Source organism: Drosophila grimshawi, unplaced genomic scaffold, assembly GCF_018153295.1.
Source record: "Drosophila grimshawi isolate 15287-2541.00 unplaced genomic scaffold, ASM1815329v1 contig_47, whole genome shotgun sequence".
Taxonomy (NCBI): domain Eukaryota; kingdom Metazoa; phylum Arthropoda; class Insecta; order Diptera; family Drosophilidae; genus Drosophila; species Drosophila grimshawi.
Window position 1 is genome coordinate 36,859 of NW_025063273.1, and position 20,093 is coordinate 56,951.

The window sequence follows — 20,093 nt, forward strand, 5'->3', positions numbered from 1 at the left end:
CATACTATAAACTACATAATACAACTATAAAACTACAACATAATTATAAAGAATATAAATATAATTATAACATATTAAAATATTTAAATACTAAATTATTAAAATAATATCCAGCGCGACTTCTGCCGCCTGCCGCTAACACAACGCACTCCCGCTAAAGTTGATTGAGGTGTCTGACTATTAACTGCAGCGGCTCCGCTGTTGCAAACCAATCCTAAAACAAAATTAAACAAACACGTTAATATGCTGTATGGGGACAATTAATGCCTCACTACTTACCGACGACTCCTGTATGATGCGGCGCTGCGGACTGCTCCAGATGCACTCCTGCTATTTCTGGATCTCTGGTGCTCCGTCCCTGCATCGTGATACGTTCGTCTGGTACTCCTGCTATTAAAACAAAATGCTTGTCATTAGCTTTTGTTTATCTATAAAACACAAACTGCACTTACCTGTTCATCCATGGCTGACTCCTGATGCGGCTCTTCACGTCGAGGGAGGCTCTCCTTTGTGTCCTTCTTAGATGTTGCCTTGTCCGGGGGAGCCTGCAAAGATTAAGCGTATCATAGTTAATACTTTTATCATTATATATTCTATTTTAATAACTTAAATGTTTCGCTAATTGCAAACATCGTTTGTAAACATCGGCTGGCGTTGCCAGATGGCTTATTTAAACAGCTGTTTTTCTGGCTGCAGCCGGCGCCAACCTTTGTCACAGTGGCTAATTGTACTGTAAAAAATGTTATTTTTCAAAATTATTTTATATTTACTTTTTTTTTGTAAAATTTTTTTTCATAAATTCTTTTCATATTTGTCTAGTACGTAATGTAAGAACAAATAAAGAAAGGCTTTGCAGGCAACTTTTAGTTGTCTGTGAGCCCTTATTGTGCGAGCATCGCGAGCACCACACTGAAAAAAACCACACTGAAACTTATTTGCGAGCATCAAAAAAACCACACTGAAAAAAAAAAACCACACTGAAAAAAAAAAAACCACAAAAAAAAAAAAACACTAAAAAAAAAAAAAAAAATAAAAAACTGAAAAAGTGTAAAAAGTTTAAAAAGTTACAACAACATTTTAGCAACAATTTGCCAAAGTTAAAATGTTTAAACAATAAATATATGCCAAGCAACCAAGCGGCAGCATCATTAATAATAAATAGTTAAAACGGCGCATATAACATCACGCCATTTGTTTTTTCGGCGCAGACAACTCGCTATTAATTAAACAATTAAATCAGTGTTAATCGTTTTCTGTCCTCGTTTTGTGTTTCATTTATACGTGTTAGTGTTCGTCGGCTTTATTGCGGTAAAGCCTTATTTGTGAACTTTGATACGCATGTGCAATGAACTCTTTTCACCAATCGTGCCTGTAGTGTGTATGTGCTGCATACACGCATACTAGAGTGCAACGGTTCTGAACTTGGATAGCATCCACAACGATGGCCAATCAAAACAACTCTAAAGAGAGCGCCATTCCACCGGCACTCGCGCAAGCGCAATTCACTCTCTCGGATCTGCGAGCTCTCTTCTCAGCAGACTCATCACACGATGAGCAAGCAGTGCTGCTTCGCTCTTCGGCAAACTCACCATTTGATGAGCGAGCCGCGTCTGTGCAGTCATCGCTGAGAGCTAATTTCAACTCGCAATCTGTGGAGAGACTTGCAGCCAATGCAGCTACCACCGTTGTGCCCGCCAGCTCGGACACCGACGTCGATATTATGTTTGCTACAACAACTATAAATGCATCAACGTATGAGTCGACACAGCTCAACTTCTCCGAAATGCTGACCGATTTTTGTGGGAAAACGGACAGCACGCTGGAGCCTACTACTACAGCCCAGATGCTACAACAAGCTGCAGAAAAGTCGCTGACTGTCTGCCCTACTCCACGCACTGTAAGTGAACAACCCAAAGCTACTTATGCACAACAGCTGTTGTCCACTACAAGTGCGTGCTCTCCCAGCACAACAATTGTGCCAAAAACAGCTATTTCACAGGCCGCTAAGCGAAAGACAAAGCCGCCAGTTATTGGAGCAAAAATCAAATGCCCTGCACAGCGGGCTTTTGGCTCTTTAAGCTCCAACCGGCTAAAACGCAGATTCGCTGGATTGCCGAGGAAACCTTCTGCCGGTGCTAATCTTTACAGGCGGAGTGTTCCTTCTGAATCTTCTGAATCTGAATCCTCAGTAAGCTGCCCAAATTCCAGCGTGAAAATTGTGCAGCCGAAAGCTAATACTGACCGTGAGCAGAATGTTGCGGTTGAATCCCATATGAAGAGCAACCAGGCGACCTGCTCTGAGGTTAAAATTCCTGCTATTTTTGTGCATGACGTTATTGAAATCCAGCCATTGCTGGATAAAGTTAACAACATTCCGGGCATTGGCAAGTTCACTACCAAATGCTCTAAATTCAATGGAGTCAAATTCATTTGCGAGGATTTGAACACATACCGTGCCCTGTTGAGCGCATTAAAAAATGATGACACTGATCTACATACCCATCAGCTTCGCAGCGACCGTGGGTATAGGGTCGTCATTCGTCAGCTACATCACTCGACACCGACCGAGTGGATTAACAACAAATTACGCAGCCTCGGCTTTGGTGTCAGGAATGTCAACGTTATTAAGCACAATAGGACTCTCCAGCCTATGAACATCTTCGCTGTGGAGCTTCAGCCTACTATTGACAACTTTAATGACACGATCCTGTCTCTCACACTGCTGGGAAACCAGCGAGTTGTTGTGGAGAGACAACTGAGAAGACAGGATCCCGCTCAATGTCATCGCTGTCAACTATTTGGACACACAAAAAATTACTGCCGCCGCCCTTTTATCTGCATGAAGTGTGCGGGAGCGCATCCTTCCACGGCCTGCAGTGCGACGAGGATCGCCAATCCTAAGTGCGCCAATTGCGGAGGCAGCCATGTGTCCTGCTACAAAGGTTGCCCCAAATATAAAGAGGCTCGGGCAAAGCTTCTTATCAACAAACTGCGCTCGGAGCTGCCCACCTCCTCATCTGGGAGCGGCGGGCGCAGTGGCGCTAACACACGCTCTGGTCAGCAGCAGCAGCAGCATCAGCAGCATCGGCAGCAGCAGCATCAGCAGCAGCAGCATCAGCAGCAGCAGCAGCATCAGCAGCAGCATCAGCAGCAGCAAAAACGGCAGCACCTACAGCAGCAGCAGCAGCAGCGTCAACATCAGCAGCAGCAGCAGCAGCAGTTAAAACAACAGCAGCAGCAAAAACAGCAGCAGCAGCTAAAACAGCAACAACAGCGCAGCTAAACGAAACAGCAGCAGCAGCAGCAGCAGCAGCAGCAGCAGCAGCAGCAGCTAAAACAACAACAACAGCAGGATCAGCAGCAAACTTCGCCACGGCCTCAATGTGGCCCGGTGGATAATGCACCACGGCTACTTGCAGTTGAGGCAGGTCTAAATAGACTGCTGTTAATGGAACGCAAGGTAGATGCCCTTGTTAACCTGGTGCAAGCCTTTCTGTCCACTAAAGGGAGTGACCTTAGTTCGCTCATACAAGGACATAAAGCTAATTAAATAAAAATACAGACACCTCAAATTAATACAGCACAACAAGCTATCACAATTTCTACAATTTTATTACAATATAAACTTCATTATAAATTATAAAATCACAATATAAAAATTACATACTATAAACTACATAATACAACTATAAAACTACAACATAATTATAAAGAATATAAATATAATTATAACATATTAAAATATTAAAATACTAAAACATTAAAATAATATCCAGCGCGATTTCTGCCGCCTGCCGTTAACACTGCGAACTCTCGCCAATATTTGTTGAGGTGTCTGCATATTACTTGCAGTGGCTTCGCTGCTGCCTCCCAACGCTAAAACAAAATTAAATAAATTAAACAAACACGCTACTATGCTATATGGGGACAATTAATGCCCCACTACTTACCGACGACTCCTGTATGATGCGGCGCTGCGGACTGCTCCAGATGCACTCCTGCTATTTTTGGATTTCTGGTGCTCCGTCCCTGCATCGTGATACGTTCGTCTGGTACTCCTGCTATTAAAACAAAATGCATGTTATTAGCTTTTGTTTATCTACAAAACACAAACTGCACTTACCTGTTCATCCATGGCTGACTCCTGATGCGGCTCTTCACGTCGAGGGAGGCTCTTCTTTGTGTCCTTCTCTGATGTTGGCCTGCTTTCCGGGGGAGCCTGTAAAGATTAAGCGTATCAAGTTATTACTTTTTATCATTTTGTACTTTAATTCATTAATTTAATGTTCACTATTCGCAAACATCGTTTGTAAACATCGGCTGGCGTTGCCAGATGGCTGATTTAATCAGCTGTTTTTCTGGCTGCGGCTGGCGCCAACCTTTGTCACAGTGGCTAATTGTACTGTAAAAAATGTTATTTTTAAAATTATTTTATATTTACTTTTTTTTTGTAAAATTTTTTTTCATAAATTCTTTTCATATTTGTCTAGTACGTAATGTAAGAACAAATAAAGAAAGGCTTTGCAGGCAACTTTTAGTTGTCTGTGAGCCCTTATTGTGCGAGCATCGCGAGCACCACACTGAAAAAAAAAAACCACACTGAAAAAAAAACCACACTGAAAAAAACCACACTGAAAAAAACCACACTGAAAAAAAAAAAAAAAAAAAAAAAAAAGTTAAAAAACTGAAAAAGTGTAAAAAGTTTAAAAAGTTACAACAACATTTTAGCAACAATTTGCCAAAGTTAAAATGTTTAAACAATAAACATATGCCAAGCAACCAAGCGGCAGCATCATTAATAATAAATAGTTAAAACGGCGCATATAACATCACGCCATTTGTTTTTTCGGCGCAGACAACTCGCTATTAATTAAACAATTAAATCAGTGTTAATCGTTTTCTGTCCTCGTTTTGTGTTTCATTTATACGTGTTAGTGTTCGTCGGCTTTATTGCGGTAAAGCCTTATTTGTGAACTTTGATACGCATGTGCAATGAACTCTTTTCACCAATCGTGCCTGTAGTGTGTATGTGCTGCATACACGCATACTAGAGTGCAACGGTTCTGAACTTGGATAGCATCCACAACGATGGCCAATCAAAACAACTCTAAAGAGAGCGCCATTCCACCGGCACTCGCGCAAGCGCAATTCACTCTCTCGGATCTGCGAGCTCTCTTCTCAGCAGACTCATCACACGATGAGCAAGCAGTGCTGCTTCGCTCTTCGGCAAACTCACCATTTGATGAGCGAGCCGCGTCTGTGCAGTCATCGCTGAGAGCTAATTTCAACTCGCAATCTGTGGAGAGACTTGCAGCCAATGCAGCTACCACCGTTGTGCCCGCCAGCTCGGACACCGACGTCGATATTATGTTTGCTACAACAACTATAAATGCATCAACGTATGAGTCGACACAGCTCAACTTCTCCGAAATGCTGACCGATTTTTGTGGGAAAACGGACAGCACGCTGGAGCCTACTACTACAGCCCAGATGCTACAACAAGCTGCAGAAAAGTCGCTGACTGTCTGCCCTACTCCACGCACTGTAAGTGAACAACCCAAAGCTACTTATGCACAACAGCTGTTGTCCACTACAAGTGCGTGCTCTCCCAGCACAACAATTGTGCCAAAAACAGCTATTTCACAGGCCGCTAAGCGAAAGACAAAGCCGCCAGTTATTGGAGCAAAAATCAAATGCCCTGCACAGCGGGCTTTTGGCTCTTTAAGCTCCAACCGGCTAAAACGCAGATTCGCTGGATTGCCGAGGAAACCTTCTGCCGGTGCTAATCTTTACAGGCGGAGTGTTCCTTCTGAATCTTCTGAATCTGAATCCTCAGTAAGCTGCCCAAATTCCAGCGTGAAAATTGTGCAGCCGAAAGCTAATACTGACCGTGAGCAGAATGTTGCGGTTGAATCCCATATGAAGAGCAACCAGGCGACCTGCTCTGAGGTTAAAATTCCTGCTATTTTTGTGCATGACGTTATTGAAATCCAGCCATTGCTGGATAAAGTTAACAACATTCCGGGCATTGGCAAGTTCACTACCAAATGCTCTAAATTCAATGGAGTCAAATTCATTTGCGAGGATTTGAACACATACCGTGCCCTGTTGAGCGCATTAAAAAATGATGACACTGATCTACATACCCATCAGCTTCGCAGCGACCGTGGGTATAGGGTCGTCATTCGTCAGCTACATCACTCGACACCGACCGAGTGGATTAACAACAAATTACGCAGCCTCGGCTTTGGTGTCAGGAATGTCAACGTTATTAAGCACAATAGGACTCTCCAGCCTATGAACATCTTCGCTGTGGAGCTTCAGCCTACTATTGACAACTTTAATGACACGATCCTGTCTCTCACACTGCTGGGAAACCAGCGAGTTGTTGTGGAGAGACAACTGAGAAGACAGGATCCCGCTCAATGTCATCGCTGTCAACTATTTGGACACACAAAAAATTACTGCCGCCGCCCTTTTATCTGCATGAAGTGTGCGGGAGCGCATCCTTCCACGGCCTGCAGTGCGACGAGGATCGCCAATCCTAAGTGCGCCAATTGCGGAGGCAGCCATGTGTCCTGCTACAAAGGTTGCCCCAAATATAAAGAGGCTCGGGCAAAGCTTCTTATCAACAAACTGCGCTCGGAGCTGCCCACCTCCTCATCTGGGAGCGGCGGGCGCAGTGGTGCTAACACACGCTCTGGTCAGCAGCAGCAGCAGCAGCAGCATCAGCAGCAGCAGCAGCATCAGCAGCAGCAGCATCAGCAGCAGCAGCAGCATCAGCAGCAGCATCAGCAGCAGCAAAAACGGCAGCACCTACAGCAGCAGCAGCAGCAGCGTCAACATCAGCAGCAGCAGCAGCAGCAGTTAAAACAACAGCAGCAGCAAAAACAGCAGCAGCAGCTAAAACAGCAACAGCATCAGCAGCAGCAGCAGCAGCAGCAGCAGCAGCAGCAGCAGCTAAAACAACAACAACAGCAGGACCAGCAGCAAACTTCGCCACGGCTTCAATGTGGACCGGTGGATAATGCACCACGGCTACTTGCAGTTGAGGCAGGTCTAAATAGACTGCTGTTAATGGAACGCAAGGTAGATGCCCTTGTTAACCTGGTGCAAGCCTTTCTGTCCACTAAAGGGAGTGACCTTAGTTCGCTCATACAAGGACATAAAGCTAATTAAATAAAGAGTACAGACACCTCAAATTAATACAGCACAACAAGCTATCACAATTTCTACAATTTTATTACAATATAAACTTCATTATAAATTATAAAATCACAATATAAAAATTACATACTATAAACTACATAATACAACTATAAAACTACAACATAATTATAAAGAATATAAATATAATTATAACATATTAAAATATTAAAATACTAAAACATTAAAATAATATCCAGCGCGATTTCTGCCGCCTGCCGTTAACACTGCGAACTCTCGCCAATATTTGTTGAGGTGTCTGCATATTACTTGCAGTGGCTTCGCTGCTGCCTCCCAACGCTAAAACAAAATTAAATAAATTAAACAAACACGTTAATATGCTGTATGGGGACAATTAATGCCCCACTACTTACCGACGACTCCTGTATGATGCGGCGCTGCGGACTGCTCCAGATGCACTCCTGCTATTTCTGGATCTCTGGTGCTCCGTCCCTGCATCGTGATACGTTCGTCTGGTACTCCTGCTATTAAAACAAAATGCATGTTATTAGCTTTTGTTTATCTACAAAACACAAACTGCACTTACCTGTTCATCCATGGCTGACTCCTGATGCGGCTCTTCACGTCGAGGGAGGCTCTCCTTTGTGTCCTTCTTTGATGTTGCCTTGTCCGGGGGAGCCTGCAAAGATTAAGCGTATCATAGTTAATACTTTTATCATTATATATTCTATTTTAATAACTTAAATGTTTCGCTAATTGCAAACATCGTTTGTAAACATCGGCTGGCGTTGCCAGATGGCTTATTTAAACAGCTGTTTTTCTGGCTGCGGCCGGCGCCAACCTTTGTCACAGTGGCTAATTGTACTGTAAAAAATGTTATTTTTCAAAATTATTTTATATTTACTTTTTTTTTGTAAAATTTTTTTTTCATAAATTCTATTCATATTTGTCTAGTACGTAATGTAAGAACAAATAAAGAAAGGCTTTGCAGGCAACTTTTAGTTGTCTGTGAGCCCTTATTGTGCGAGCATCGCGAGCACCACACTGAAAAAAAAAAAAAAAAAAAAAAAAAAAAAAAAAAAAAAAAAAAAAAAAAAAAAAAAAAAAAAAAAAAAAAAAAAAAAAAAAAAAAAAAAAAAAAAAAAAAAAAAAAAAAAAAAAAAAAAAAAAAAAAAAAAAAAAAAAAAAAAAAAAAAAAAAAAAAAAAAAAAAAAAAAAAAAAAAAAAAAAAAAAAAAAAAAAAAAAAAAAATCATTAATAATAAATAGTTAAAACGGCGCATATAACATCACGCCATTTGTTTTTTCGGCGCAGACAACTCGCTATTAATTAAACAATTAAATCAGTGTTAATCGTTTTCTGTCCTCGTTTTGTGTTTCATTTATACGTGTTAGTGTTCGTCGGCTTTATTGCGGTAAAGCCTTATTTGTGAACTTTGATACGCATGTGCAATGAACTCTTTTCACCAATCGTGCCTGTAGTGTGTATGTGCTGCATACACGCATACTAGAGTGCAACGGTTCTGAACTTGGATAGCATCCACAACGATGGCCAATCAAAACAACTCTAAAGAGAGCGCCATTCCACCGGCACTCGCGCAAGCGCAATTCACTCTCTCGGATCTGCGAGCTCTCTTCTCAGCAGACTCATCACACGATGAGCAAGCAGTGCTGCTTCGCTCTTCGGCAAACTCACCATTTGATGAGCGAGCCGCGTCTGTGCAGTCATCGCTGAGAGCTAATTTCAACTCGCAATCTGTGGAGAGACTTGCAGCCAATGCAGCTACCACCGTTGTGCCCGCCAGCTCGGACACCGACGTCGATATTATGTTTGCTACAACAACTATAAATGCATCAACGTATGAGTCGACACAGCTCAACTTCTCCGAAATGCTGACCGATTTTTGTGGGAAAACGGACAGCACGCTGGAGCCTACTACTACAGCCCAGATGCTACAACAAGCTGCAGAAAAGTCGCTGACTGTCTGCCCTACTCCACGCACTGTAAGTGAACAACCCAAAGCTACTTATGCACAACAGCTGTTGTCCACTACAAGTGCGTGCTCTCCCAGCACAACAATTGTGCCAAAAACAGCTATTTCACAGGCCGCTAAGCGAAAGACAAAGCCGCCAGTTATTGGAGCAAAAATCAAATGCCCTGCACAGCGGGCTTTTGGCTCTTTAAGCTCCAACCGGCTAAAACGCAGATTCGCTGGATTGCCGAGGAAACCTTCTGCCGGTGCTAATCTTTACAGGCGGAGTGTTCCTTCTGAATCTTCTGAATCTGAATCCTCAGTAAGCTGCCCAAATTCCAGCGTGAAAATTGTGCAGCCGAAAGCTAATACTGACCGTGAGCAGAATGTTGCGGTTGAATCCCATATGAAGAGCAACCAGGCGACCTGCTCTGAGGTTAAAATTCCTGCTATTTTTGTGCATGACGTTATTGAAATCCAGCCATTGCTGGATAAAGTTAACAACATTCCGGGCATTGGCAAGTTCACTACCAAATGCTCTAAATTCAATGGAGTCAAATTCATTTGCGAGGATTTGAACACATACCGTGCCCTGTTGAGCGCATTAAAAAATGATGACACTGATCTACATACCCATCAGCTTCGCAGCGACCGTGGGTATAGGGTCGTCATTCGTCAGCTACATCACTCGACACCGACCGAGTGGATTAACAACAAATTACGCAGCCTCGGCTTTGGTGTCAGGAATGTCAACGTTATTAAGCACAATAGGACTCTCCAGCCTATGAACATCTTCGCTGTGGAGCTTCAGCCTACTATTGACAACTTTAATGACACGATCCTGTCTCTCACACTGCTGGGAAACCAGCGAGTTGTTGTGGAGAGACAACTGAGAAGACAGGATCCCGCTCAATGTCATCGCTGTCAACTATTTGGACACACAAAAAATTACTGCCGCCGCCCTTTTATCTGCATGAAGTGTGCGGGAGCGCATCCTTCCACGGCCTGCAGTGCGACGAGGATCGCCAATCCTAAGTGCGCCAATTGCGGAGGCAGCCATGTGTCCTGCTACAAAGGTTGCCCCAAATATAAAGAGGCTCGGGCAAAGCTTCTTATCAACAAACTGCGCTCGGAGCTGCCCACCTCCTCATCTGGGAGCGGCGGGCGCAGTGGCGCTAACACACGCTCTGGTCAGCAGCAGCAGCAGCATCAGCAGCATCAGCAGCAGCAGCATCAGCAGCAGCAGCATCAGCAGCAGCAGCAGCATCAGCAGCAGCATCAGCAGCAGCAAAAACGGCAGCACCTACAGCAGCAGCAGCAGCAGCGTCAACATCAGCAGCAGCAGCAGCAGCAGTTAAAACAACAGCAGCAGCAAAAACAGCAGCAGCAGCTAAAACAGCAACAACAGCAGCAGCAGCTAAAACGCACAGCAGCAGCAGCAGCAGCAGCAGCAGCTAAAACAACAACAACAGCAGGATCAGCAGCAAACTTCGCCACGGCCTCAATGTGGCCCGGTGGATAATGCACCACGGCTACTTGCAGTTGAGGCAGGTCTAAATAGACTGCTGTTAATGGAACGCAAGGTAGATGCCCTTGTTAACCTGGTGCAAGCCTTTCTGTCCACTAAAGGGAGTGACCTTAGTTCGCTCATACAAGGACATAAAGCTAATTAAATAAAAATACAGACACCTCAAATTAATACAGCACAACAAGCTATCACAATTTCTACAATTTTATTACAATATAAACTTCATTATAAATTATAAAATCACAATATAAAAATTACATACTATAAACTACATAATACAACTATAAAACTACAACATAATTATAAAGAATATAAATATAATTATAACATATTAAAATATTAAAATACTAAAACATTAAAATAATATCCAGCGCGATTTCTGCCGCCTGCCGTTAACACTGCGAACTCTCGCTAATATTTGTTGAGGTGTCTGCGTATTACTTGCAGTGGCTTCGCTGCTGCCTCCCAACGCTAAAACAAAATTAAATAAATTAAACAAACACGCTACTATGCTGTATGGGGACAATTAATGCCTCACTACTTACCGACGACTCCTGTATGATGCGGCGCTGCGGACTGCTCCAGATGCACTCCTGCTATTTCTGGATCTCTGGTGCTCCGTCCCTGCATCGTGATACGTTCGTCTGGTACTCCTGCTATTAAAACAAAATGCATGTTATTAGCTTTTGTTTATCTACAAAACACAAACTGCACTTACCTGTTCATCCATGGCTGACTCCTGATGCGGCTCTTCACGTCGAGGGAGGCTCTTCTTTGTGTCCTTCTCTGATGTTGGCCTGCTGTCCGGGGGAGCCTGTAAAGATTAAGCGTATCATAGTTATTACTTTTTATCATTTTGTACTTTAATTCATTAACTTTAATGTTTCACTATTCGCAAACATCGTTTGTAAACATCGGCTGGCGTTGCCAGATGGCTTATTTAAACAGCTGTTTTTCTGGCTGCGGCCGGCGCCAACCTTTGTCACAGTGGCTAATTGTACTGTAAAAAATGTTATTTTTCAAAATTATTTTATATTTACTTTTTTTTTGTAAAATTTTTTTTCATAAATTCTATTCATATTTGTCTAGTACGTAATGTAAGAACAAATAAAGAAAGGCTTTGCAGGCAACTTTTAGTTGTCTGTGAGCCCTTATTGTGCGAGCATCGCGAGCACCACACTAAAAAAAAAAAAAAAAAAAAGGCGCATATAACATCACGCCATTTGTTTTTTCGCCGAAAAAAACCCCTTATTAATAAAAAAAAAAAAAAATTTTTAATTTTTTTTTTTCTTTTTTTTTTTTTTTTTTTAAATTTTTATTTTTTTTGGGTTTTTTTTGGTAAAAACTTTTTTTGTGAACTTTGATACGCATGTGCAATGAACTCTTTTCACCAATCGTGCCTGTAGTGTGTATGTGCTGCATACACGCATACTAGAGTGCAACGGTTCTGAACTTGGATAGCATCCACAACGATGGCCAATCAAAACAACTCTAAAGAGAGCGCCATTCCACCGGCACTCGCGCAAGCGCAATTCACTCTCTCGGATCTGCGAGCTCTCTTCTCAGCAGACTCATCACACGATGAGCAAGCAGTGCTGCTTCGCTCTTCGGCAAACTCACCATTTGATGAGCGAGCCGCGTCTGTGCAGTCATCGCTGAGAGCTAATTTCAACTCGCAATCTGTGGAGAGACTTGCAGCCAATGCAGCTACCACCGTTGTGCCCGCCAGCTCGGACACCGACGTCGATATTATGTTTGCTACAACAACTATAAATGCATCAACGTATGAGTCGACACAGCTCAACTTCTCCGAAATGCTGACCGATTTTTGTGGGAAAACGGACAGCACGCTGGAGCCTACTACTACAGCCCAGATGCTACAACAAGCTGCAGAAAAGTCGCTGACTGTCTGCCCTACTCCACGCACTGTAAGTGAACAACCCAAAGCTACTTATGCACAACAGCTGTTGTCCACTACAAGTGCGTGCTCTCCCAGCACAACAATTGTGCCAAAAACAGCTATTTCACAGGCCGCTAAGCGAAAGACAAAGCCGCCAGTTATTGGAGCAAAAATCAAATGCCCTGCACAGCGGGCTTTTGGCTCTTTAAGCTCCAACCGGCTAAAACGCAGATTCGCTGGATTGCCGAGGAAACCTTCTGCCGGTGCTAATCTTTACAGGCGGAGTGTTCCTTCTGAATCTTCTGAATCTGAATCCTCAGTAAGCTGCCCAAATTCCAGCGTGAAAATTGTGCAGCCGAAAGCTAATACTGACCGTGAGCAGAATGTTGCGGTTGAATCCCATATGAAGAGCAACCAGGCGACCTGCTCTGAGGTTAAAATTCCTGCTATTTTTGTGCACGACGTTATTGAAATCCAGCCATTGCTGGATAAAGTTAACAACATTCCGGGCATTGGCAAGTTCACTACCAAATGCTCTAAATTCAATGGAGTCAAATTCATTTGCGAGGATTTGAACACATACCGTGCCCTGTTGAGCGCATTAAAAAATGATGACACTGATCTACATACCCATCAGCTTCGCAGCGACCGTGGGTATAGGGTCGTCATTCGTCAGCTACATCACTCGACACCGACCGAGTGGATTAACAACAAATTACGCAGCCTCGGCTTTGGTGTCAGGAATGTCAACGTTATTAAGCACAATAGGACTCTCCAGCCTATGAACATCTTCGCCGTGGAGCTTCAGCCTACTATTGACAACTTTAATGACACGATCCTGTCTCTCACACTGCTGGGAAACCAGCGAGTTGTAGTGGAGAGACAACTGAGAAGACAGGATCCCGCTCAATGTCATCGCTGTCAACTATTTGGACACACAAAAAATTACTGCCGCCGCCCTTTTATCTGCATGAAGTGTGCGGGAGCGCATCCTTCCACGGCCTGCAGTGCGACGAGGATCGCCAATCCTAAGTGCGCCAATTGCGGAGGCAGCCATGTGTCCTGCTACAAAGGTTGCCCCAAATATAAAGAGGCTCGGGCAAAGCTTCTTATCAACAAACTGCGCTCGGAGCTGCCCACCTCCTCATCTGGGAGCGGCGGGCGCAGTGGCGCTAACACACGCTCTGGTCAGCAGCAGCAGCAGCAGCAGCAGCAGCAGCAGCAGCAGCAGCATCAGCAGCAGCAGCAGCAGCAGCGGCAGCATCAGCAGCAGCAGCATCAGCAGCAGCAAAAACGGCAGCACCTACAGCAGCAGCAGCAGCAGCAGCAGCAGCAGCGTCAACATCAGCAGCAGCAGCAGCAGCAGTTAAAACAACAGCAGCATCAGCAGCAGCAAAAACAGCAGCAGCAGCAGCAGCAGCAGTTAAAACAACAGCAGCAGCAGCTAAAACAGCAGCAGCAGCAGCAGCAGCAGCAGCTAAAACAACAACAACAGCAGGATCAGCAGCAAACTTCGCCACGGCTTCAATGTGGCCCGGTGGATAATGCACCACGGCTACTTGCAGTTGAGGCAGGTCTAAATAGACTGCTGTTAATGGAACGCAAGGTAGATGCCCTTGTTAACCTGGTGCAAGCCTTTCTGTCCACTAAAGGGAGTGACCTTAGTTCGCTCATACAAGGACATAAAGCTAATTAAATAAAAAATACAGACACCTCAAATTAATACAGCACAACAAGCTATCACAATTTCTACAATTTTTATTACAATATAAACTTCATTATAAATCATAAAATCACAATATAAAAATTACATACTATAAACTACATAATACAACTATAAAACTACAACATAATTATAAAGAATATAAATATAATTATAACATATTAAAATATTTAAATACTAAAACATTAAAATAATATCCAGCGCGATTTCTGCCGCCTGCCGCTAACACAACGCACTCCCGCTAAAGTTGATTGAGGTGTCTGACTATTAACTGCAGCGGCTCCGCTGTTGCAAACCAATCCTAAAACAAAATTAAACAAACACGTTACTATGATGTATGGGGACAATTAATGCCTCACTACTTACCGACGACTCCTGTATGATGCGGCGCTGCGGACTGCTCCAGATGCACTCCTGCTATTTTCTGGATCTCTGGTGCTCCGTCCCTGCATCGTGATACGTTCGTCTGGGTACTCCTGCTATTAAAACAAAATGCTTGTTATTAGCTTTTGTTTATCTACAAAACACAAACTGCACTTACCTGTTCATCCATGGCTGACTCCTGATGCGGCTCTTCACGTCGAGGGAGGCTCTCCTTTGTATCCTTCTTTGATGTTGCCTTGTCCGGGGGAGCCTGCAAAGATTAAGCGTATCATAGTTAATACTTTTATCAATTTATATTATATTTTAATAACTTAAATGTTTCGCTAATTGCAAACATCGTTTGTAAACATCGGCTGGCGTTGCCAGATGGCTTATTTAAACAGCTGTTTTTCTGGCTGCAGCCGGCGCCAACCTTTGTCACAGTGGCTAATTGTACTGTAAAAAATGTTATTTTTCAAAATTATTTTATATTTACTTTTTTTTTGTAAAATTTTTTTTCATAAATTCTTTTCATATTTGTCTAGTACGTAATGTAAGAACAAATAAAGAAAGGCTTTGCAGGCAACTTTTAGTTGTCTGTGAGCCCTTATTGTGCGAGCATCGCGAGCACCACACTGAAAAAAATCGCTGAGAGCTAATTTCAACTCGCAGTCTGTGGAGAGTTTTGCAGCTAATTCAGCAACCACCGTTGTCCCCGCTGGCTCGGACATCGCCGTGGAGAGACTTGCAGCCAATACAGCTACCACCGTTGTGCCCGCCAGCTCGGACACCGACGTCGATATTATGTTTGCTACAACAACTATAAATGCATCAACGTATGAGTCGACACAGCTCAACTTCTCCGAAATGCTGACCGATTTTTGTGGGAAAACGGACAGCACGCTGGAGCCTACTACTACAGCCCAGATGCTACAACAAGCTGCAGAAAAGTCGCTGACTGTCTGCCCTACTCCACGCACTGTAAGTGAACAACCCAAAGCTACTTATGCACAACAGCTGTTGTCCACTACAAGTGCGTGCTCTCCCAGCACAACAATTGTGCCAAAAACAGCTATTGCACAGGCCGCTAAGCGAAAGACAAAGCCGCCAGTTATTGGAGCAAAAATCAAATGCCCTGCACAGCGGGCTTTTGGCTCTTTAAGCTCCAACCGGCTAAAACGCAGATTCGCTGGATTGCCGAGGAAACCTTCTGCCGGTGCTAATCTTTACAGGCGGAGTGTTCCTTCTGAATCTTCTGAATCTGAATCCTTAGTAAGCTGCCCAAATTCCAGCGTGAAAATTGTGCAGCCGAAAGCTATTACCGACCGTGAGCAGAATGTTGTGGTTGAATCCCATATGAAGAGCAACCAGGCGACCTGCTCTGAGGTTAAAATTCCTGCTATTTTTGTGCACGACGTTATTGAAATCCAGCCATTGCTGGATAAAGCTAACAGCATTCCGGGCATCGGCAAGTTCACTACCAAATGCTCTAACTCCAATGGAGTGAAATTCATTTGCGAGGATTTGAACACATACCGTGCCCTGTTGAGCGCATTAAAAAATGATGACACTGATCTACATACCCATCAGCTTCGCAGCGACCGTGGGTATAGGGTCGTCATTCGTCAGCTACATCACTCGACACCGACCGAGTGGATTAACAACAAATTACGCAGCCTCGGCTTTGGTGTCAGGAATGTCAACGTTATTAAGCACAATAGGACTCTCCAGCCTATGAACATCTTCGCCGTGGAGCTTCAGCCTACTATTGACAACTCTAACGACGGGATCCTGTCTCTCACACTGCTGGGAAACCAGCGAGTTGTAGTGGAGAGACAACTGAGAATACAGGATCCCGCTCAATGTCATCGCTGCCAGCTATTTGGACACACAAAAAATTACTGCCGCCGCCCTTTTATCTGCATGAAGTGTGCGGGAGCGCATCCTTCCACGGCCTGCAGCGCGACGAGGATCGCCAATCCTAAGTGCGCCAATTGCGGAGGCAGCCATGTGTCCTGCTACAAAGGTTGCCCTAAATATAAGGAGGCTCGGGCAAAGCTTCTCTACAACAAACTGCGCTCGGAGCTGCCCAGCTCCTCATCTGGGAGCGGCGGGCGCAGTGGCGCTAACACACGCTCTGGTCAGCAGCAGCAGCAGCAGCAGCAGCAGCAGCAGCAGCGGCAGCAGCAGCAGCAGCAGCAGCAGCAGCAGCAGCAGCAGCAGCAGCAGCAGCAGCAGCAGCAGCAGCAGCAGCAGCAGCAGCAGCAGCAGCAGCAGCAGCAGCAGCATCAGCAGCAGCAGCAGCAGCAGTTAAAACAACAGCAGCAGCAACAGCAGCAGCAGCAGCTAAAACAGCAGCAACAGCAGCAGCAGCAGCAGCAGCAGCAGCAGCAGCAGCAGCAGCAGCAGCAGCAGCTAAAACAACAACAACAGCAGGACCAGCAGCAAACTTCGCCACGGCTTCAATGTGGACCGGTGGATAATGCACCACGGCCACTAGCAGTTGAGGCAAGCCTAAATAGACTGCTGTTAATGGAACGTAAGGTTGATGCCCTTGTTAATCTGGTGCACGCCCTTGTGTCCACTAAAGGGAGTGACCTTAGTTCGCTCATACAAGGACATAAAGCTAATTAAATAAAAATACAGACACCTCAAATTAATACAGCACAACAAGCTATCACAATTTCTACAATTTTTATTACAATATAAACTTCATTATAAATTATAAAATCACAATATAAAAATTACATACTATAAACTACATAATACAACTATAAAACTACAACATAATTATAAAGAATATAAATATAATTATAACATATTAAAATATTAAAATACTAAAACATTAAAATAATATCCAGCGGCGAATTTCTGCCGCCTGCCGTTAACACTGCGAACTCTCGCTAATATTTATTGAGGTGTCTGCCTATTACTTGCAGTGGCTTCGCTGCTGCCTCCCAATGCTAAAACAAAACTAAATAAATTAAACAAACACGCTACTATGCTGTATGGGGACAATTAATGCCTCACTACTTACCGACGACTCCTGTATGATGCGGCGCTGCGGACTGCTCCAGATGCACTCCTGCTATTTCTGGATCTCTGGTGCTCCGTCCCTGCATCGTGATACGTTCGTCTGGTACTCCTGCTATTAAAACAAAATGCATGTTATTAGCTTTTGTTTATCTACAAAACACAAACTGCACTTACCTGTTCATCCATGGCTGACTCCTGATGCGGCTCTTCACGTCGAGGGAGGCTCTTCTTTGTGTCCTTCTCTGATGTTGGCCTGTTGTCCGGGGGAGCCTGTAAAGATTAAGCGTATCAAGTTATTACTTTTTATCATTTTGTACTTTAATTCATTAATTTAATGTTCACTATTCGCAAACATCGTTTGTAAACATCGGCTGGCGTTGCCAGATGGCTGATTTAATCAGCTGTTTTTCTGGCTGCGGCTGGCGCCAACCTTTGTCACAGTGGCTAATTGTACTGTAAAAAATGTTATTTTTAAAATTATTTTATATTTACTTTTTTTTTGTAAAATTTTTTTTCATAAATTCTTTTCATATTTGTCTAGTACGTAATGTAAGAACAAATAAAGAAAGGCTTTGCAGGCAACTTTTAGTTGTCTGTGAGCCCTTATTGTGCGAGCATCGCGAGCACCACACTGAAAAAAAAAAAAAAAAAAAAAAAAAAACCACACTGAAAAAAAAAAAAAAAAAAAAACCACACTGAAAAAAAACCACACTGAAAAAAAAAAAAAAAAAAAAAAAAAAGTTAAAAAACTGAAAAAAAGTGTAAAAAGTTTAAAAAGTTACAACAACATTTTAGCAACAATTTGCCAAAGTTAAAATGTTTAAACAATAAATATATGCCAAGCAACCAAGCGGCAGCATCATTAATAATAAATAGTTAAAACGGCGCATATAACATCACGCCATTTGTTTTTTCGGCGCAGACAACTCGCTATTAATTAAACAATTAAATCAGTGTTAATCGTTTTCTGTCCTCGTTTTGTGTTTCATTTATACGTGTTAGTGTTCGTCGGCTTTATTGCGGTAAAGCCTTATTTGTGAACTTTGATACGCATGTGCAATGAACTCTTTTCACCAATCGTGCCTGTAGTGTGTATGTGCTGCATACACGCATACTAGAGTGCAACGGTTCTGAACTTGGATAGCATCCACAACGATGGCCAATCAAAACAACTCTAAAGAGAGCGCCATTCCACCGGCACTCGCGCAAGCGCAATTCACTCTCTCGGATCTGCGAGCTCTCTTCTCAGCAGACTCATCACACGATGAGCAAGCAGTGCTGCTTCGCTCTTCGGCAAACTCACCATTTGATGAGCGAGCCGCGTCTGTGCAGTCATCGCTGAGAGCTAATTTCAACTCGCAATCTGTGGAGAGACTTGCAGCCAATGCAGCTACCACCGTTGTGCCCGCCAGCTCGGACACCGACGTCGATATTATGTTTGCTACAACAACTATAAATGCATCAACGTATGAGTCGACACAGCTCAACTTCTCCGAAATGCTGACCGATTTTTGTGGGAAAACGGACAGCACGCTGGAGCCTACTACTACAGCCCAGATGCTACAACAAGCTGCAGAAAAGTCGCTGACTGTCTGCCCTACTCCACGCACTGTAAGTGAACAACCCAAAGCTACTTATGCACAACAGCTGTTGTCCACTACAAGTGCGTGCTCTCCCAGCACAACAATTGTGCCAAAAACAGCTATTTCACAGGCCGCTAAGCGAAAGACAAAGCCGCCAGTTATTGGAGCAAAAATCAAATGCCCTGCACAGCGGGCTTTTGGCTCTTTAAGCTCCAACCGGCTAAAACGCAGATTCGCTGGATTGCCGAGGAAACCTTCTGCCGGTGCTAATCTTTACAGGCGGAGTGTTCCTTCTGAATCTTCTGAATCTGAATCCTCAGTAAGCTGCCCAAATTCCAGCGTGAAAATTGTGCAGCCGAAAGCTAATACTGACCGTGAGCAGAATGTTGCGGTTGAATCCCATATGAAGAGCAACCAGGCGACCTGCTCTGAGGTTAAAATTCCTGCTATTTTTGTGCACGACGTTATTGAAATCCAGCCATTGCTGGATAAAGCTAACAGCATTCCGGGCATCGGCAAGTTCACTACCATATGCTCTAACTCCAATGGAGTGAAATTCATTTGCGAGGATTTGAACACATACCGTGCCCTGTTGAGCGCATTAAAAAATGATGACACTGATCTACATACCCATCAGCTTCGCAGCGACCGTGGGTATAGGGTCGTCATTCGCCAGCTACATCACTCGACACCGACCGAGTGGATAAACAACACATTACGCAGCCTCGGCTTTGGTGTCAGGAATGTCAACGTTATTAAGCACAATAGGACTCTCCAGCCTATGAACATCTTCGCCGTGGAGCTTCAGCCTACTATTGACA

At 43.8% G+C, this 20,093-nt stretch overlaps 1 protein-coding gene across 19 annotated transcripts in view; it reads right to left on the reverse strand.

The window, feature by feature from the left end:
* Nucleotides 1-20,093, reverse strand: part of LOC116806334 — a 32,710-nt gene that overhangs the window by 3,574 nt on the left and 9,043 nt on the right. For 2 of the 19 annotated variants that reach the window (XM_043215716.1, XM_043215714.1), the window contains exons 1-3: nucleotides 607-655; nucleotides 453-545; nucleotides 280-393 (exon numbers count right to left, since the gene is read on the reverse strand). The exons of 1 other annotated variant lie outside the window; for it this stretch is intronic. In XM_043215716.1, coding sequence (XP_043071651.1) covers nucleotides 280-393; nucleotides 453-545; nucleotides 607-632 — 233 coding nt within the window. In that variant the 5' untranslated portion in view covers nucleotides 633-655. 16 more of the 19 variants (XM_043215720.1, XM_043215724.1, XM_043215722.1 and 13 more) reach the window with 16 other exon arrangements.